General features: G+C 40.5%; 1 protein-coding gene across 1 annotated transcript; it reads right to left on the bottom strand.

The window, feature by feature from the left end:
* Positions 1-12906: 12906 nt before the first annotated feature.
* Positions 12907-20652, bottom strand: LOC108512599 (zinc finger protein 181). Its single transcript, XM_017847899.1, is given in 11 exon segments — positions 12907-14377; positions 14379-14534; positions 14536-14667; positions 14669-14743; positions 14746-14842; positions 14844-14877; positions 14880-14987; positions 14990-15055; positions 16039-16122; positions 16379-16499; positions 20575-20652. Coding segments are annotated over 11 exon segments (1581 nt in total). The 5' UTR covers positions 20584-20652; the 3' UTR covers positions 12907-13678.
* Positions 20653-22142: the final 1490 nt, after the last annotated feature.

Genomic DNA, 22142 nt, shown 5'->3' with positions numbered 1-22142 from the left:
GTGTTTGTGGCCATAAAAAGAATATCTAGGTAGCAGTGGGAATTTTCAGGTTCTTTATGGCAATGAACTGGAGCATTATTTCAAATTAACTAAACTTCGAAGGCAAAGTTTTTGCCTTGGAGATAGCATTCAACTTCTTGGATGAAGCAGTTGTAAAACCAATCCCAGAATATTTCTGAAGTCACCCATGCTTTTCTTTCCACCTACAGTGGACTGGAATATGGCTCAGGTTTTTCTCTTTAAGATCCTATGGATTTGGGGTTCTGTACACCATTAGTGGTTTGCACTTATAGTTACAATTGGTACTGATGCACAGTAGCAAGGTTGCAGGATCTTTGAATGATTTAAAGTAAGGGACTTTGGAGGCCATTTGTGCTATATAGATTCATTGCCTTCTAAAACAAGCCACTCTCAGCAGTGTTGAAACCTGCCTTTTCTCATAACCCTTTTCCTGGATAACATTTAGTGGGTATTATTTAAATTCTTCTACAGCTCTCAGAAGAATTTGCCTGCAAGTTTAGTACCTTTTATGTTGTTGTGCCTTTTGAAATGTGTGAGTAGCCAGCACTAGCTGAGCAGGGTTAGCATTTTCCTTACTTAGGTGTCATGACCATAAATTTCTTTGGCTTTAAGCGTCACAATAATGCTGTCCTCTATTTTTTATTGGTCATCATCCGATTCACCCATAAATTTAGCCTTTTTTTCATGTTTTCTATAACTTCATCATGCATTATAGATGTTCCTTTTTATACTTCTAGGAGCTGCCTCATGTACAGACAGGTGAATTTCCTCCTATTTCTGGTTGTATTGTGTTGTTGATTTGTAAACATTGAACTCTCAGACAACAGCGTATAAAAAAGAATGAATCTTTTTTTTTTTTTGAAACAAAAGTTTCACTCTTCTTGCCCAGGCTGAGTGCAACGGTGTGATCTTGGCTCACTGCAACCTCTGCCTCCCAGTTTCAAGCGATTCTGCTGCCTCAGCCTCCCAAGTAACTGGGATTACGGACTCCTGTGACCGCACCTGGCTAATTTTTGTATTTTTAGTAGACACAGGGTTTCACCACGTGGTTGGTCTCAAACTCCTGACCTCAAGTGATCCACCCACCTCAGCCTCCCAAAGTGCTGGGATTACAGGCGTGAGCCATTGTGCACTACATGACTGAAAATGACACTATATTATGAATGCCAAAACAAGAAAGTAAGCATCACCTTTGACCTCAGCTGGTGACATGCAGGCTTGATGAATCATTTTTTTCATCACTCTGCACATGTCTGTAAATGACTGCAAAAATGCAAAAACCTCAAAGTATTGATTTGAGAGTTATAACAAAATTTCAGTAGGTGAATTCTCAAATATAGAATTCACATTCATATATACAGACAGCAGTTTAGTTTTGTACTCATTGGAAAGAGCTGAAGACCTCATCCTCCCTCACAGTGACCACCTATGCTGTAGCTGTGGCTGTACCAATCTTGAGCCTGGTGGCTAAGAGCCTAGATGATAGACTGTGATTTCAGATCATTTGGTGTTTTCATGACCCATTGGGTGACCTTGGTCATGCACTTCTCCGTGGAGCGGTGTTACTCTCTGTAAGAGAAGGAAGGTGGACATTAAACACATGGGAAAATGAACGTACAGTATGTTAGGTGATATGCAGACCCAGGAAGCATGCAGGAGCACAGAAGAGAGAACCACATATCCAAAACCTCAAGGGTGGCAAGAGCTTGAGGATACAGCTCGATGGTAGTGTGGCTTGACAGGGAGAATAGAAATTAATGATGGAGTGGAGTAGTAGGCCATATGCACAGACAGGGCACCATGAAATTTTGATTTAATTCTAATTGTTATGTGAAGTCATGGGACAATTTTAGCAGATACATAAAATATTTTTTTTTCCTTTTTTCTAAAAATTTAACAGTTGTATGTTTTACACTTGGGTCAGAATTTCTCAACCTTCTAAAGCTGAGGTCATTCATTTGAGACCTTTCATTCTTTTTCTAATATAGGCCTTTAATGCTATACATTTCACTCCAAATATGGTTTAGTAGCATTCCGTAAATTCTGACATAATTTTCAATCAGTTCTAATAATTTTTAATTTCCCTTTTGATTTCTTCTTTGATCTATGAAGTTTGATTATGGTCTGAGAACATACATTACATGACTTGAACCCTTTTCTATTTATTGAGGTTTGTTTTATGATCCAGAATGTGGTCTATCTTGGAAGAATGTTTACACATTATTACTGAAAATAATGTGCATTCTGATCTTGTTGGGTGGAGTGTTCTATAAATGTCAAGTAAGTCAATATGGTTGAGAGTGTTGCTCATGTCTTCTGAGTCCTGATTTTCTACTTGTTCTGTCACTTATGTAGAGAATGGCGTTTTCTTTTTTAAAAAAAAAAAAACTACTGTAATTATGGATTGGTCTATTTCTCTTTGCATATCTATCATTTTTAAGTTCTTTTAGGTATATAAATATTTAGGTAATAGTCTTTGTTCTGAAGTTAACTGTGTGTGATATTAATACAGCCTCTCTAGTGCTCTTTTGCTTACTATTACAATGGTGTGTCTGTGTCCTTTGATTTTTTTTTTTTTTGAGATGGAGTTTCGCTTTTGTTGCCCAGGCTGGAGTGCAATGGCACAATCTTGGCTCACTGCAACCTCCACCTCCCAGGTTCAAGCGATTCTCCTGCCTCAGCCTCCCAAGTAGCTGGGATTACGGGTGCCCACCACTACACCCAGCTAATTTTGTATTTTTAGCAGAGGTAAGGTTGCACCATGTTGGTCAGGCTGGTCTTGAACTCCCGACCTCAGGTGATCCACCTGTCTTGGCCTCCCAAAGTGCTGGAATTACAGGCATGAGCCACCATGCCCAATCCAACCATGTCCTTTCAGTTTTAAATAATTTTTGTCATTATATTGAAAATGTTTTTCTTGTATGAAACATTATTGGATTTTGCATTTTATCTACTTTGAAAATCTCTGCCTTTTAATTAGCTCATTTAATTTAGTGTGATTGCTGGGTTTCAACTTATCATTTTGCTATTGGTTTTTCTCTTTGTTTAATCTGTACTCTTTATTTTCTCCCCTGACCCCACTTCTGCCTTTGGATTGAATATTTTGCATGATTCCTGTGTTGTTAGAACTATTTAAATTGTGTGCTCATAGGACTGTAGGCAAAGGAGGAAACACGTGAGAGACTTGTCGAAGAACAAAGTTTATTATACTAACAGGTCCTAGAGAGACAGTCATTGCACACCAAGGGAACCAAGGGGGCACAGACAGCATCAAGGAGGCTGGCTCAACTGAGCTGTTAGGGAGCCAAGAGAATGAAGACCTATGGGGAAGTGCCTTTATTGGCAGCCAGGATGGAGTACACAAACAGCACAACAGAACTTGTGGCAGGGCCAGCCTAATCACACTGGTATAGCTGGCTGGGGGCTCACAGCCTGTGGGAATACCAAGGCAGCAGGAAAGTACAGTACTTTAAAATTTACATTACAGTTTGCCCTGTGGTGCCTCAATACTAATCAGAACAATACTCATCAGAACTAATCATTATAATACTAATCAGAACTAATCATTACAATATTAATCAGATGGATAACACTTGCCACGTGGGTTGCAGAGATGTTAAAGGTGCCCGGGACAGCATGACTTAGCCACTGAAGGTAAACTTTAATAAAAGTAACAGTTCAGAACAGTCCTATTGGGCATATGATGAGGGTTTGGTATCCAGTTTGTAACAAGGCATCCTACTTTGTGGAAGAAAGCCAAGAGAACGGGCCAGGCACCCTTGGATTAAGGGAATCTGTTGGAATATTTGGCTAAGTCATGAAAACCCTTTACCTCTTGACCTATTCCTCATAGTTGGCCTGTACCTGTCCAGAGTTATTAATGTACATACGGTAGGAGGTATCCTGAATGGCACAAACTCCTTCTTCCCTGGCTGATAGTCAAGAGCCAGCCTGTTATCTATTGCCATTTGAGCTAGAGACTCATAGGCTTGTTGTATTAAGGACAGTACTTTGTACAGCCTTTGAATATGATCTGAAAGGGCCACCTAATGATGCTGCTTGGCAGTTATGATTTGATCTTATTCGACAAAGGCTGCTGTACTGGTGTCAGCAGTGGTGGGTCCTGTGCCTATGGCAAGTCCTATTAAGATAGGGATAAACACTGCCCATTTTGCCTTGTGTCTTTGAACCATGGCAATCCCCAGTGTAACCACTGTTTACCAGATTTTATCAGGGAAAACACGCAGGGTGATTGGCAAGGAAAAATACATAAGGTGCTGTGCCTGTGATTTCGAGGCACCAAAAAACCCAAATGTGCCATTATTCAGAGTATGCTGTACCCATGAGAATATCGGGTGAAAGCCTCAGGGTAGGGAATTGGCCACTGGTGGCTGGCTCCTGGGCACAAATAGGTTGACTTGGTCATAACATGTAGTCATCCCTGGTGAGGATGAAGGCAGGTGGTGGATTTAAGCAAATGGCGCTTTGGGAGTTTATTTATTTATTTATATGGTATTATCCAAGACAGTAGTTCTGAAATCTTTAGGGTCACTAGCAATGTCTTGGTAGTGTTTTAAGTGCATTAGAAATACGTTCAGGTCAAAGTGACAGGTTTGGCAGTTGTAATGTTGGAGGGTATGAAATGATAGTAAGGTATATGTAAAAGTTAGTGGTATTTGTGTGTGATCAAGGGGAAAGAGTGATCATAGTAGGAGATACAGGGTGAGAGTAGGAAAAGGCATCGGGGAGTAAACTGTACTCTTTTTAGGGGGAGAAGGGGTTGACTGATTTGAGGCAGATGCCTCCTGAGGAAAGTAATAATTTCCACTAATTTTTAGAATGGCATAGATAGTAGTAACCTCTACTAGATTTACGGTTAGACATGGAAGTGTAGGGTGTACATTTTGGCAGAGAGCAAGGAATATACCAGAATCATAGGTTAGACAGACAGCAAGTTCAGAAACATAGTAGAACCTTTAACATCCAAGGGAGAAAAGCATAAATATCCCATGTTTAATGCATGCCTTAGGAGAGGCACTCCATAGGCACCACGGGGACAGAGGTTTTCACATCTGGAGTGAAGTTGTCCCTGGCACAAGAGGTAAAGTCATCTACAATGGCAAAGACTTGGGCTGGGACAATGTCATCTCCAGCAGTGAGCTTCTGGGCAAGGGTGAAATCATCTGAGATGTGGAATTTGGGTGTCCTTTTTAAATGGGTACCCTCTCAGGTTGATGTGCAACTCAGCATTTGCCGTGTTTGGTTGAAGCTTATTTGGGGAGTTTAGACCTCTGAATTGAAAACCAGTGAATCATCCCAACCAGCAGTAAGGAGACCAATAGTTACCAGAACGATGTGCAGTGCACTTAACAGAAGTGTTTTTCTTTGTGGAAGTCTAGGCTCAAATGGGTGCCATAGCAGATGAGTAGCTGCCTGAACCATGGGACAGTCTCTATGGTCATTGAGTCCAAGGGAAATAAGCACCCTCAATCCAGCCTTCCGCCCTGTGCTCCTGGAGAAAAATGGATGCAGCTATCATCTGTCTTGCAAAGAATGTGTGTGATGGCAGAGCTGCTGAAGTACCCCACAGGTAACCTGAAACAGGAGTATTATGTCCCTTCAGAAATGAAGGTGAACTGTAGTTGAAAGGCTATTGAAATAGGCCTGGAACAGAACACACTCTCCAAATCTATAAGAGCTGGTTATTGATTTAATAGAATCAGTGATTTTATTAATATTAGCTATTTTATATGGGGACCCTAATTGGTGGGAACACATTGTTAAGGTTGTAGTAATGCACCATGAGGCACTTTACCTTTTTTATCCCCCAGGTTTAACAGGCAAGATTGGGATATCAAATAGAAAAGCAGTTGGGGTAACTGCTTTTTTATTAATTAGGTTTTAACCCTTGAAGGCCCTGTTGTACCCTATATTGGACCAGATTAACTATTTTAACTGGGTATTCATGGGGTCCCATTTTATCAAGCCAGTTTGTAAAAGACCTACCTTAATTTATTATTTATGTTAGAGCATCTGTGCTCCAATATGGGGTATTTTAGGGCAATGGGTATTATGACTTGGGAAATATAGGCAAGACTACATTTAAAGTGAGACATTCCTGCTTTTTCTCTATTTTATATATAGTGACTTCAAGATTATAGGAGAGGCACAATGCTTAAATTTAATGGGGATCCCCCAGTATAACTGTAATTTGAGCTCCAGTACTGATTATGTCCATGGAATTTTGTCATTGGGTACATTTTAGCTTCTTTTAATTTCAACCTGATAGACTTCCTTTACCTGTTTTTTGTTTGTTTGTTTGCAGAGCAGGTCTAGTGATAACTCCTTCCACTTTTGTTTATCTGGAAATGTGTGAATTTCTACATAATTTTTTCAAGAACATTTTGTTGAATATAAACTTCTCTATTGACAGCTTTTTTTCTTCATCCTTTACATTTATTGACCCACTTCCTTCTAGCTTCCAAGGTTTCTGATGAGACACTGGTTAATAGTCTTGAGGATCCCCTGTATGAGAGAAGTTGCTTCTCTCTTCCTGTTTTCAAGATTATCTGTCTTTGGCTTTTGACATTTGATTATGTGTCTCAGTGTGGGTCTCTGCAATTCTCCTACTTAGAGTTCATTCATGGTGAACTCTTGCTGGATTTGCAAATTCATGTCTTTTATCAAATTTGGAGGTTTTTCAGCCATTGTGTCTTCAAATATTTTCTCTGCCTCTTTGTTTCTCTTCCTCTTCAGGGATTCCCAAATTGTTGTTGTGTTAAAGTTCCAATAAGCTATGTTCACTCTTCCTCATTCTTTTTTATATTGATAATTTATATTTTCCTATTTTTAAGTTTGCTGAATCTCTCCTCTGATTGCGTGTCTTTTTAATCCCTTTATTGTATTCATATTTTTTGTTTCCATTACTGTAAATTTTGATCCAGAATTTTTTTCATTTTAAAAAAACATTTTCTCTTTAGTTCTATCCTTAGTTTGCTCATACATCTTTTTCCTTTGTTCATGTCTTTAGCTTTTTAAGCATCTTCAAGACAGTTGTCTTTTTCTAGTGAGACTGACATCTGGGTTTCCTCAAGTATGTTTTCTCTCCATTCATTTTGTTCCTTTAATTGGGTCATACTTTTCTGTTTTTTGGCATGCCTTCAGGTTTTTGTTGTTGTTGTAGAAAACTGGACATTTGAATCTTACCATGTGATAACTCTGGAAATCATATTTCCCCCCCACCTTTCCCTGGATTTGCTGCATTTTTGCCTTTGTTTTTATTATTATGGGATAACTATGTGCCAGAGATCAGCCTAAAGTGAAAGCTGAAGGTCTTTTCAGTGCTTGTATCTTTCCTTGGGCATGTGAAGTGGCTTTCTGAATTCTTCCATATATGTAGTTGTTTTTGAACACACACACAAAAAAGGTGCAATTCTTTTATATCTCGTGAAAGCCACTTCATCCAGTGGGGGTTGAAACAATGATGTCTAGCCTACAAGCCCACAAGATCAGAAGCACCAATCCACAGTAAGAACACAGAACCTCAGTACCTGTGGGATAAGGTACTTATTGCTCACCCTGGCTCCAGAAATCTGCACCAGAATGACATTCCCATCCACAAAGCTCCTTGCCATGGAGCTGGGAGTGAGGAATGTGCAGCCAGTACCACTCCGATGGCTGCAATCAACACAAATTGTAATTTATTAGGCAAGCTGGAAATTATAAGCATTCAAAGAAACTCTAGAGTTCCAAAATTGTCATTTCAGAGAGATGCCAGAATAGTTTTTCAGGTACAGGGGCAGATTCGTGGCACTTCCTATTTGGTCATTTTTGCTGAAATCATACTCCACCTATTTGGTTTTGTAGTATTTCATAGTATCTGAAATAATCTCTCTTTAAATATTTATGTGATCTGTTGCAGACAGTAAAATATGGAAAACTGGGTACTCACCTTTAAGAGATGAAGTACCACTCTCTTCATAAGTCTTTTGATGCTCCTTCCTAGTGACCTTCTGGGTGCTACTTAGCCATTGCCTCAAAGAATGTGAAGAGCTACATTACCTAGAAGGATGTGCTTCATATGCCCAAATGAGACCCTAGGCCAAAAGTGCTTCCTGCAGCCTGCATTATTATGGGTTGCACTATTGGCACTGCTATGGTGGACTTTCGTTTGTCACATGACCTGTCTGACCACACCACCCTGGGGGAGCAGGTGGCTCTTTGGGACCAAGCTAGGAAGGCCAGTAAGGATGATAGGACCCATCTAGACACCTTTGTAGGGCCTGGGAGAGCGTTCAGCTGAGTCTGAAGTACTGATGCCGTCACCTCCCTCCTAGCACAGGTGTGTTAGTCTCATATTCTTGGACCCTCAACCACATGGCTGTGGCACACTGACATGGAGGATCGTGGCATCCTGGGATTCTTCAGACCTTCTCTTCCTGCTGATAGGGTAACTCTCAGTCCAGAGTCCTAGACTTACATCAAGGATTACAAGAGAAAGTTCCTCTTTCTGGCAATCAGTGGTATGTAGTGGAGAAGTGTGAACTATAACTTCTTAGTATCCCCCATTCATGTACAGTGGCATGTGCAGATCCTCAGAAGAGCATGGCCTACAGAATCCAGAGACATGATTGGATCATGCTGCGCCCTATCTCAGGGCTGTGGCCTTGTGCAAGCTACCTTGCTACCCTTCACCTCCATTTTCCTCAAGGAAGGCTTAAAGGGGAAATATTAACCATCTTAATTCTAGATGAGAGTATCAGAGATGGCTAAGGTGTGATGTGTGTTCCCAGTGCCCAACACTGTGCACCTCCTCCCTATTTCCTTACCCTCCCTTTAACATACTCATTCACCTCTGTACAAATCAAAGCTGGGTTCAGTTCATGCCAAATTCCTTTCCCCATTGCAATAGTTACTACCAATTAAAGTCTGTTCTCACCACCATCATTAATGTCCAGCTTTGTTCATCTTTGACACACCTAGTGAGCTTTGCAAGGTAGGCAGGCCTCCCTCGGCAGGCAAGCATGGTAATAAATGGGGTATGGGACATTCTAGGCAGAAGGAACAGCATGGCCAAAGGCAACATTTTTTGTTCAAGGAGGCAAGAGAGCCTGTATATTTGCCAAAAGAAACCCGTTTCTGAGATCTGTCCTAGGAGGGCAATATGGTGTGGTCTTTTACTGAATGTTCAAATGTCGCCTATATTCCTAAGATGTGTGACTCTGAGCTCAGGTCACTAGCATGAACATAATTACAGCATTTACCTTACAGTATATGGAAAGATTATTAAAAGCAGGAAAAACACAGCAACAAACTTCCATGTAGAGACACTTTGTTGCTTGCTTTATAAGTCTTTTAACTCTCACAACCACCTGGTAAAATGGGAATTATTTTTGTTTTGATGGAAAAATCAGGAAATGAAGTGACTTCCCCAAGTTTATAGAGTAAGCAAGTGACAGTCCCAATACATTTAGGAATTTGGGTCCAGAGCTGAGAACATTTAATTGTCTGAATGCAGCACACAGTGCAAACACAAGGCTCAGTTTATGCTGCTATTAACAATATTGTGTTATGATCATTTTAATTTTTCTCTATTTATCTTTGATGCCAGAGTGCTTACACTCTGCACCTCTTGGGCCATATGGCCTTGTCACTGTCTTGTTTCTTGCATCAATTACTTCTGCATATAAAGCTTTTTTCTCTAACACAATCGCAATTTGTTTAAAGACTGACTCCCCCTCAGCAGCAAAAAATTAAGTTCCCAGGAAGTGCTCAGTGATATGTGCCTTGCTTCTTTCTAGGTGTTTACCAACAACTGAGCTCTAATCATATCTGACTGGCCCAAGGCTAACAAGGAAACTGTTTGACTTTCCAGGCATCAGTGACCTTCAATGACAGGCTGTAACCTCCATTTAGGAAGAGTGAGAGCAGTGGCACCCAGCCCATAGGACTCTGTATTGGGAGATGATGATAAAGAACTGTAGGCCTCTGGTCTCTGGGTAAAGCCTCCCCTTTCCTTCATGTGCAAGCCTGATGCCTCCTTCACTCGGCCCATTTTCCAAATCTGTAGGGCACCCTCCTTCCTTCCCATAGACCCGCTACGTTCCCATCTCATCTCCTACCTGGTCTCTTTGTTTCTCCTCAGATTATTTAGGGCAAGAAACATTCTCTCCCTCAAAATGGCTCAGATACTCAAGAATTTGTTGAAAGGAAACCGGGGAGTTTTGTAAGAGCTCTCCCCTAAAAATGTTAAACAGCAAACACATAAGAGTGATAAGTGATTAGATGTGACATTTGAGACCAGAATGATGAAGCAACCATGAGAAGACAATGATGATGAAATCAATAGCTAATACTTACTGAATGCTATTGAGAGGCCAGGCACTGTTGTAAACACTTTGCACCAATTAATACATTTCATCTTCGTAATAATGCTGAGATAGCTTTACCATTTTACAGATGGAGAAACTGAGGCATGACACAGTGAAATAGTTTGTCCAAGGTCACACAAAGCCAGTATACATGCAACTTGGATTTAAACCCAGGTAACATGACTCCAAAGCTTAATGCTCTTCACACACACACACCTTGGGGTTCTTAAAGGATATGGAGTGTTCTTATCTATTAGGCCCACAGTGGATGCTCAAGAAATGGTTAATAGGTATAACTGAGGAAACAATGTCAGTGACATCATAACATCATTATGACATCAGCCAAACCTTCTATCATAGCAAAGTAAGTCTCTTATTGCTCTCTTAAAACCATCTTCATTTAAAATGATGGCCTTCTTTTTCCTAGTTCTGTATTGTGAAGGCACTTTAAATCCAGAAATGTAAAGCATTATCACGTGTATGCTAATGCTTTTTAAATGACAAAGCACAGGTATTTCGATGAATCCTCTCATAACAAAGTGACATGGTAGCAGTAAACTACGTGTAGTGGAAACAAAATCTGGACATTATAGGACTGCTTCATCTTTGTGGTACCAGTTGCTTGGGAGAGCAGAGAAAGGACCCAGAATGGGAGAAAAGAAAGCTACTCTCATTATCCCTAAGTATATATGTGGTAGCCAGTCTATCCATACTTACAACTGTTTGATACCACGTTATGCTTCCTTAATTGTATTTACTTTGGAGACAGGGTGTTGTTCTTCTGTTCAGGCTGGAAAGCAGTGGTGTGATGACAGCTCACTGTGACCTTAAAACTCCTGTACTCAAGCAGCCCCTCCCCACTCAGCCTCCTGAATAGCTAGGACTGCAGGTGTGTGCCTACACCTGGGTAATTTTTTATTTTTTTAACAGACTAATGAGTTTTGCTATGTTGCCCAGGCTGGTCTCAAACCCCTGGCCTCAAGCAATCCTCCTGCCTCTGCCTCCCAAAGTGCTGGGAGTACAGACATGAGCCACTACACCCGGCCCTTCCTTAATTAAAAATCTTCCAAAGATCCTTCAATGTTCCACAGAATTTCAATATAAATTTCATGATTAAAAATAAAGATAAAATCCCTGCAAAATAGTAAAAATTTACCACCCCATTCCAAACCTACTTTCTCTTGCAAATTGCTATTGGAATATGCCTCTGTGCTTTGGCTTTCAGTTAAGGTAGCACATATATCAGAGAAGATATTATTTTGTTGCAAATCAGAAACCTTATCACTCATTGCACACCATAATTATCATATATAACATAATGTTCCTTTTTAAAAAACAACATACCTTACTACTCTCACCTGAGATAAACAACAAAATCTGAAGCATAATCCATATCACAGCCCTTCACTTACATCAGTGTCCATACACTCCAAATCAAATTGATCTGTATTACCTTTTTAATCACAAGATAGGATTCTAATCACAGGGCCAGTGAGACTGTTCCATTTCTTATCTAGAACTTAGAATATCTGAAGCCATCCTCCCTCCTTACAAACTATAATTGTCAAGGTTCAGTGCAGAGAACAAAAACTCTCTTAACTATTTCAAGGCATATATTGCTGTAAATTAGTGCTTTCAAAATTGGTAGGTAGACTGTAAAAGTAATGAGAACACTTCTGGACTGGTGACTTCAAGGTAAACTCCCATAACTATGACCCAGGGATAGAGAAATAATGGTTGCTGAAAGCAATGATGCTGCCAGCAGTACTACCTCAAAGTCACTGAATCTGAAACTAGACATGGGAACATGGAGTCCAGCTGCAGCAAGTATGACAGAACTTGACTGTCCACTTTACCTAAAATAACACCCAGTACACCACATACACACACGCAAAGGCACAAGCAAGGATGCACACAGCTACATGAGTAGTACTCATTACATAATTAGTGTTCATCATTTAGGATTCATTTCAAAAATCACATCCAGCTAAGCCTGCTCTGATTTCTTAGAGTATGTTCACCTGTAAACAATTATTTCGAATTTACTTGCTATCCATCTTTCTTATCAGATAACATCCCTGTGAGAAAAAGATCACATTGTTTTGTTCATTATTACAATGGTTATCAAAATGTGCTTTCTGGATGGTGTGTCACCTAAGAACACATGAAAAATGCAAATTCAAATCAACTCATACAGAAACTCTAAGATTCAGACTTAGCAATCTGGGCTTTAACAAACCCTCCTAGTGATTTTGACATACCACTAAGCTCAGAACTACTGGATTCCTGTATCCCATCCCTGTGTAATACATATGAGTGATGCTCAGTAAATTTTCTTGAAATGTATTTAATTAAGCCTACTGGAAATTGAATAATCCTCATCAAAATACTGCTATTCTCAGTACAAAGAGCAGGTGATTTTTCTCTAGGTTTGCTAGTCTCCAACTAAAGGCTATGCTAAGGCTAATCTTAGTGAAATTTTTTTTACAAGAAATAGTCACAGTAAAAGAGTTTGTGATATACAAAATGATTTTATTAGATGCCAAAACTTTTATTAACATCACTTTATTTCTTTTGCAGCTTTAATTTTCAACATTATAACACTTACTGGCTCCTCTGGGTGACTAAATATCTTCGTATGTCCACTAGCTGAAAAGCATTTCTAAGTATAACTCAACTGAAACTGCAAGCTACTGCTCTAAGAAATGCATATTTTATTATAATATTTATTTGCTCTCCTGTAGAATCCAGTTTACAAATAGCATGACTGCAAAGATTTACACATAATTCCTAAATCCTTCAGGTTGTTCTACCATTAATCTTCTGATGTGTAGCAAGATAAACACTCTTAGTGAACACTTGTGCTACATCTCTTAAATGAGATTTCTCTCCATTTTGAGTTCTCTGCTGTAGAATAAGGGATACACTTGGAACTGAAGACTTCCCTCAATTTCTAAATTTTCTACATTCATACAGCTTCTCTCCTATAGGTGTTTGTAAAAGATTCCTATTGCCTATAGTCTTTCCCACATTTGCTACATGTACAGGGTTTTTTCCTAGTGTGAGTACACTTATGTCAATTAAGGAATTAATACTGACAAAGATTTTCCCACATGTATGGTCTTCATATGATTTCCCTACAGTATAACGTCTGACAAACAGGCCTACATCTTTGCTAAAAAGTCTTCCTATAGTCACCACATTCATAAGACTTTCCCCAGTATAAATTTTTCTAATGTTAAATAAGGGAGAATCTAGGAATGAAAATTACCATGATAAACACTGCTTCATATAGTTTCTCTTCTGTAAGATTTCTCACACGTATAGTGATTCACATGGTCTAAAGGCTTTTCCACACTTACCACATTATTGAGTTTCTCTCCATTATGTACTCTTTGATGGGCAGTAAGATTTGAGCCTTTGCTAAAAGCTTTCCCACACTCATTACATTTATATGGCTTTTCTCCAGTATGAATTCTCTGATGTACAGTAAGGTTTGAACTACAGCTGAAGGTTTTCCCACATTTAATACATTCATAAGGTTTCTCTCCAGTATGAATTCTGTGATGTTGAAGTAGGGATGACCTATGACTGAAGGCTTTCCCACATATACTGCATTCGTAGGGTTTCAATCTAATGTGATTTCTCAAATGCATATTCAGTGATTCAAGCTGGTTGAAGGATTTCCTGCATTTCTGACATTCAAAGGGTTTTTCTTCAGTATGAATACTCTGATGCTGAACAAGAAATGAGAGGCTACTAAAGACTTTGAGACACTTGTTGCATTCATATTGTTTCTCCATAGTGTGAATTCTTTGATGTCGAGTAAGGTGTGAGCTACAGCAGAAAGCTTTCCCACATTCTCTACATTCATAAGGCTTCTCTCCAGTATGGATTTTCTGATGGTGAATGAGAGATGAACTATGAATGAAGGCCTTCCCACATATACGACACTCATAGCGTTTTTCTTGCGTATGAATTCTTAGGATGCTGAATGAGAAGGGACACACGACTAAGACTTTCACAGTTCATACATTCTATGGTTTCTCTCCAGTGTCGAGTGCTCTGATGGTTAGTAAGTGATGAGCCATGGCTAAAGGCCTCCCATCATTCAACACATTTGTAAGGTTCTCTTCCACTATTGACTTATCTGATGTCGTGTAAGGATGAGCCTGGTAAAAGTCTTCCCACATTCACGACATTCATAGGGCTTCTCTCCTGTATGAATTCTCCAATGGCGATTGAGGATTGACTGTTTGCCAAAGGCTTTCCCACACTTCACTGCATGTATAGATTTTAGCTCTATTACAGGTCTGGGGAAGGATAAGAAGATTTGCTATTCTGGTTGAAGGCGCCCTACTTTTTTAGAATTCAAAAGTTTCTTTCCACATTGATTCTCTCATTTTTATACTGACTTTTTTGATACATTCTTCTTTAATATATCATATGGTGGAATTCCCTTCAGCAGAATTGTTTTGTGGTTCGAAAGAGTAACTTTGAATGAAAGGGTGCTTCTAAATTGTTGCATCTATATTTCCAAATTCTTATTAGAATTGAGAATCTCAAACGTTGTTTACAACTTTTCTATTGTTACTGTTTGGGTGAATCTCATCGTAAATAATCCTTCTTGTGATAATTCCTGTTTTCCCATCTTGATTTCCAATCTGAAATATATCAAGGAAGCAAAACACTGCTTTTTTTTTTTTCCACTTCTTTGAAAAAACTTCTACAGTGGATTAGGAGAAACTGGATTAGAAATGAAGCCCCCACAAAACACATAGCTCTGACAACTCAAATATTTCAATGATTTCTGAACAATGCTCAAATGGAGCAGAGAATACAAAGTTCACAGAAGTAGGAACAGAGTGTGACAACGGAAATGGGAAAAATATATGTAATGGATGAAATAGTATGGAAAAAAAGGAAATTATCAAAATAAAATGTGGAAGGCATTCTGGATTCCAAGCCATCATTTTGTGCCTATATTCATGTGTGAAAGACTGCATTTTGTCTCATAGCCTTTTTCTCCAACATTCAATTAATCTCAATTTGCTGCCAGATTAACACACTTAAAATACAGAATTGATATTTCTACTTTAAACAGTTTCAGTAAGAACAAAATAATCTAAATGCTCTTTATATCTGACAAAGATTTAGGCTTCTGAGGTTATGAAGAAACTGTGTGAATCATGTCATTTACTGGACATTAGAAAATATTCCTAGAAACATCTTTATATATGTTCCTTTTTTCCTCTAATATGTTCATATTTTATCTATAAGGCTCAGCTTTAGAAAAGTGATTTCCCATCTAACTGACAGCTTTTCTTAGCCTAAAACTATCAGTATGTTTTTCTTTAAGTAGATTTAAGAAAGAATAATTTGCCTTACTTTGTCATGAACAGAGTAACAATTGAATTATTATGATGGCAAAAACCTCTAACCCTGATTAGATGACATGAGTGATACAGATAATAATTTGGGATAGAGGAACAATTGTTTTGAAAATCTAAGCTAAATATCCCTCATTTTTTCATTTCTATCTGAGATCTTTGAAGACAGTATCCCTAAAATGCTTCCACATTCTCCATAAACATCTTTAACAAAATCTTCCTTAGTCTCGTTCACCATGACTCACCTGGAATCATACCTTTTGACAGTTTTTTCTCCACCATCCAGGGCTCTTTTCCATCCTCCAGTAACATGATCACATATGGCTTAGTTACGGAAAGACCTGCTTACAGGAAGAATATAGAATTGTTTAAGCTGTGATCCTCTATTATGAGAGGCATCACATGAGGGACCACAGGAAGGGATGAAGGGTGTTCACTGAAATGGAAAGATAAGCTTCAGGCAGGGCACAACAGAGCCGCACATTTCTTTGGGAACATGCTACAGAAATTCAGCCATTTAGTTAGGAGGCTCTCCAGCAATTCAGAGTGGCAAAAGAAAGGTGTCCCCTATTGGAGTGGAAGGGGTGATATCCTTACCTACAGAGACCAGGTTCTCATAATTCTGGACCATCACATCCTTGTATAAGTCCCTCTGAGCAGAATCGAGCCATCCCCACTCTTCATGAGAGAAGTCTATAGCCACATCACTAAATGTCACCTGAAATAGCAAATATATTTAGGCTCATGCATAGCCCAGGCCTCTTATGTCACTGAAGAAAGGGTAAAATTAGCCTGGTTGTGGGAGAAATGGAGTAAGATTCAGGAATTGTGGCAATGATTGGGAATGTGATCTCAGTTAAGTAATAATAGGACAGTATGTAGTTGGAATTACTATACAATAAGGGGGACAGGTATGTGATTAGAATTATTATACAATAAGGGTGAGAAACAAATATAAGAGCTTTGCTTCAGTAGAGTTAATTTTGCTAAAAGTTACAGAAATACACGCATTTTAAAAAATCAGTATTTGACATTTGACAGCACAGGGTCAAGTATTTAGTTATATCTTTTACAGCTTAAGTGCTAGGTAAGTAATTTAAAAAATGAGGCTAAAGTGATTGTCTCTCAAATGGGATACTCAGGATGATCCACTAAGGCTCACAAAAAATGGGCAGCCAGGTGTGGTGGCTCACACCTGTAATCCCAACTACTTAGGAGGCTAAGGCAGGAGAATGGCTTGAACCCAAGAGTCTGCAGAGGTCGTGCCACTGCACTCCAGCCTGGGTAATAGAGCAAGACTCTGTCTCAAAAATAAAAATAAAAAAAAACCTTTAAAGACTCACAGACATACAGTGTTATGGTTTGATTGTGACCCCCAAAAAGCATGTATTGAACTTAATCGCCATTGTAACAGTTTTGAGAGGTTAAGACCTTAGGAGATGATTATGCCTTGAGGGCTTTGCCCTCATGAATGGATTAATGTCATCATCATTAGAACTGGCTTATTTAATAAATGCATTTGGGCCCCTTTTTGGTTCTCTCTCTTCTCTTCGCCCTTCCACCATAAAAGGACACAGCAAGAAGGCCCCTGCCGGATGCCTGCCCCTTGATCTTGGACTTCCCAGGCTACAAAACCATGAGAGGTCAATTTCTATTGTTCGTAAATTGCCCAGTCTGTGGTATTGTTTCAGCAGCACCAATGGACTAAAACATACACATAACTGATTCATAAACAAAAAAGAAAAATATATTTATGGTATATACTTAAACTTTGTACTGACAGACATTTAATAATTAAAATATGAGACCCCTGAGTGAAAAGACTGAAGGATGGTTTCATGTCATAGATCAGGTGTCTCTAACCCCCTGGGCCACAGACTGGTACAGGTCTGTGGCCTGTTAAGAATCGGGCCATACAGCAGGAAATGATTGGGAGGCAAACGACTATTATCACCTGAGTGCCACCTCCTGTCAGATCAGCTATGGCATTAGACTCTCATAGGAGCACAATCGCTACTGTGAATTGCGCGTGCAAGGGATCAATTCACACCCCTTATGTGAATTGAACTAATGCCTGATGATCTGAGGTGGAACAGTTTCATCCCCAAAACACCACCTCCCACTTCTGTGGGAAAACTGTCTTCCACAAAACTGATCCCTGGTGCCAAAAAGGTTGGGGACCACTGTCTTAGATAGTTCTTAAATAGGACCTGAAAGGAAAGGGAAAAAAATAAAAGGGTACATTTCAAAGAAAATACTCTAAGGAAATGCTCACAGATGTGCTTAGAAATTCCTTTCAATAGTACTTATTTCACAGTATTACTTAAAATAGTAAAACTTTGGAAGCTTAAATATTCAATAATAGTTTATTGGCTAGTCAAATTAAATTATGTACAAAAAATACATCCATTTAATACAGCATTATTACTGTCTTCGATTTGTGAAACAAATTGCTTGCCTGTGGTAATTTTTTAGGTCTGACAGTTAATTCGGTATTGTATTACATTATTTGGATATTTTGCATGCATATTCACCAGTGATACTGGTCTTTGGTTTTAAAGGCAGAATTTACTTTTGCCAGGTGTTGAGAAAATAATTAAAATTCAAATCTCCTGCCACTGGCAGAAAATCCTCTCCACAAATGTAGAAAAAAAAGAACACAGTTTTATTACCTAATAAGCATTAAATCAACTGTGATGCACTTCACAGGCAACCCACTAATGAGATTAAAAGGACAGGAAGAAATCTCATCTTTTTTATAGCCAAGCAGATACAATCCAATACATATATTTTCCAAATAATCAAGTAAGACCTGACAGTTCAATTTGCTACACATAATTTATCCTAAATTCACCTGTTAATTGTAGTTGCCACTGTGTTAGTTAATTCCCTTTATCCCAAATCAAAAAAACATTTATCATAGCTTTATGATGAACAGGTTATTACAAGTCAGAGGCAGGGATGGTTCTTTCTTCCCCTTCAGTTGCCTGGGCAGCCTGGGGTGTCCACTCATCTCTGTCCCCAAAAGAACACAGGATATCTGTCCTAGCACTTATTTTAACTTCTTATGCTTTCTTACTTTTCTACCAGTGCTGCAATCCTCAATACAGTAGCCACTAGGCAATTTGGCTACATACATTTAAATTGATTAAAATGTAAAAATAAAATAAATAAAATTTAAAATTCAGTTCCTCAGTTGCTTAAGCCACAGTTCAAGGACTCAATAGTCATACAGGGCTGGTGGCTACCCTACTGACCAGTACACATGCGGAACACTTCCACCACTGCAGAAAGTTCTCTTAGACAATACTGCATTTGAACATGAAGTCCTGTGTGTCAGTGTACACCAAAATTCCTCTACAACTTTTCCTAACAGGTACTTCATAAGTGTTTAGAAGATGAACCAATTAATGATTTTGGCATGAGTTCACTTTAGCTGTTACTTTTTTCTTGCTCTGTCACCTGGCTGGAGTGCAGTGACATAAACATAGCTCATGCAGCCTCATACCACAGGGTTCAAGAAATTTTCTCAACTCATCGGCCTCTCGAATAGCTGGAAAAAGAGGCATGTACCACCACACCAGTTTTTCAATTCTAATTATCTAATTTCTCCAAGAAAACAGACTTCACCCAACATGTACATCTGCTATTCATGTTCTCTCCTGTGCAAGCTTCACGTTCCATGCCATGATTCTGCCCCATCAGTTCTTCATTACTTATTCACTCAACAATTACTTACTAAGCATCTATTTGGTGCCAGGTACCACTCTGGGTACTGAAGCTATAACAGACAACAAAAAAGAAAAAAACATTTCTCCCACCAGGAAGAGACAAACAATGAGCACGTGCGTATACTGAATATACAGTACATCAGCTAGTGAGTGAGACGTGCTGTGGAAAACAACAAAGCAGTGATGGAGGAGTGGAAGTGCTAGGTGAGGGAAGATGACCGCAATTGCAAATAGGCGTTCAGGGATGCGTTTCTGAGAAAGTAACCACGGAGCAAACACACGAAGATAAGAATGCAAGCTTGTGCCTATGTCGGGGAAGAGTATTTCACGTGGATGGCACAGCAACTGGTGACAGTGGCTGGAGCTCACAGGAATGAGGAAGCAGAGAAGGAAGGTGGGATCAGAGAGGTAATGGCCTAATTGTACAAATAGGTCATTGTAGAAGTAACTCAGAGCCACTGAAAACTTTTAGGTTGAGGAATGATAGGAATTTATATAACAGTAGGATCACAATAACAGCTGTACTAAGAACAGACCGATGAGGGTTAACGGCAGATGGAGGGAATCCAGCTAGGATTCCGCAATAATCCAGGTGGCTTTATCGCTAGCACTACCGGGGTGGTAGTGGTGTTGGTAGTGATGGGGTAACTAACGGTCAGATTCTGCATACAGCGTGTAACTTAGCTCCAACTAGAGGATCTGAATAAGAGTTATAAGTCAAAGGGAGAATCAAGGATGACGGCAAACATCTCTTCACTTGAGACTACATGGTATAGTTTTGACAACCATAAAGCAAATAACCTTACATTCCAAAGTTGCATTGTGAATTGTAGTTTTAAAACGTTGGCAAGACTAGAAAGTCTTCTAGCAGAAAATTGTAGAAATGAGGAACACTGGGTGAGGAGGACAATACCTTGTGGGCTCCATTCTTCCTATAGTGAAAGGAACCATAGAGTCAATCCCTTAAATAGACTTGATCAGGTGGGAACAGGCAGGAGAAGCACAGCAAACACACAGTCCTGATAAAGTGTTTCAGGAAGATTTGGGGACACACTGACTTACCTGAGACATTACTCTGCAATTTCCCAACAGCCAACAGAGTCCTCTTTCCAGGTTCTTATCTTAGAGATGGGCAGTGTCCTGAGGGCACAGAAGGGCAGGAAAAAGCAGTCATGAAAAATCAGGTTTATCTTGCGGCACCTGGGACACACCATAATGGAAAGGCACACTGGTAATCACTCTCCAGGGCGCCAATCTCTGGGAACTAACAGGTTGTTTCTCCGCAAGGGCTAGCCATTTACCAGGTGCCACCTGCGGGGAAAATCAATTATTCTGTACATAAAAGCCTCATAAAACAACGGTAACAACTATCAGCTCGTTCGATCTTCATTGCTATGCACGGTCTGCATTCACATTATTCCAGATCTCTTTTTAAACAATGACAAAACTGAAATTCCAAGATACTGAACCCATTTGTTCAAGGTTACACAACTGCAAAGCGCCGGCTTCATGACGACATAACCCAAAGACAACTGTGGCTGGCGTCTGCTCACGCGCCCACTTCGCTCTCACAACAGCGCCAAGATGTCGGCGCCGTCATCACCCCGCGTTTACACAGGAGGACAAGAAGGCCAGGAAAAGCCAAGGCACCGGCCGGGGTCACACCGCGGGGCAGACCCAGGGCCTGAGCCCCGCCGCCGCCCCCGGGACTCACACTGGCCGGAGTCCTCAGCGGGGCTTCACCGTCCCCGCAGGCGCCCCGAGCCCGCACCTCTGCGGACCTGACGCCCCGCGTCGCTGGTGAGCGGGCAACGGCCGCTGACCTCCGGGAACGACACTGCCCAGAATCGTCCCTGAACCTAGGAGTCGCCGTCAGGCCTGAGGCTACCGCGGGACGGACCCAGTGCGCAGCCTGCGGCCGATCGACATTTCCCAGAATCATCCGCGAATCGCCGGCACCGAAAGACCACACTTCCCAGGAGTCTCTGCGGCCGCGCGGACCTGGTGCGCCGCGGGCAAACCGGTCTAGGTTTCCTAAGAAACTAAGCCGCCTGGGGCTGTTGTCCCAGAGCCGGCCAGTTAGGACCATGCGCGAAGTGTCCTGGGGCACACAGTCATCCTGTGGTGAAAGATACACCTCGAAACCAACGGCTACCCTCTACTTTTGAGGACAATAGCGCCGGCACCAAGAAACTACACTTCCCAGAAAACCGTGCGGCCATGGCACACTCTTCTGGGTCAGCGTACGCTCACATCAATATTTCTTTCCGGGGGCGTGGGGAGACCTTACTGGTACCGCGCGAGCTCTCGCCTTTGCTAGCAAAAGAGGTCCACTCTTGCCAAACCCTGTTGCTACGCTGTCCGGCTTCTATGGTATTTGAGGTTTTTTTGGAATGCACTTGCCGGAGACTACAGCTCACAGAACGCCCTGGGCTGGGCTGTGCCAGCTGTAGTTCGCCAAGGACATTTCCTGAAAATGCATGCGGCCACCTATCTGTGACACAAATGGGCGTTCTCATGTGCGTTACGCTCCCTGAAAGGACTTGGAAATACAGAACTTGAGTGAGCGCTGGGAGGACAGAGACCCTCACTCCTCCCACAGCCATCAGAGCCTGACCCCCCCTCTCACC

The sequence above is a fragment of the Rhinopithecus bieti genome, unplaced genomic scaffold, assembly GCF_001698545.2.
Source record: "Rhinopithecus bieti isolate Rb0 unplaced genomic scaffold, ASM169854v2 scaffold_30337, whole genome shotgun sequence".
Taxonomy (NCBI): domain Eukaryota; kingdom Metazoa; phylum Chordata; class Mammalia; order Primates; family Cercopithecidae; genus Rhinopithecus; species Rhinopithecus bieti.
This window is presented reverse-complemented; position numbering and strand designations above follow the sequence as displayed.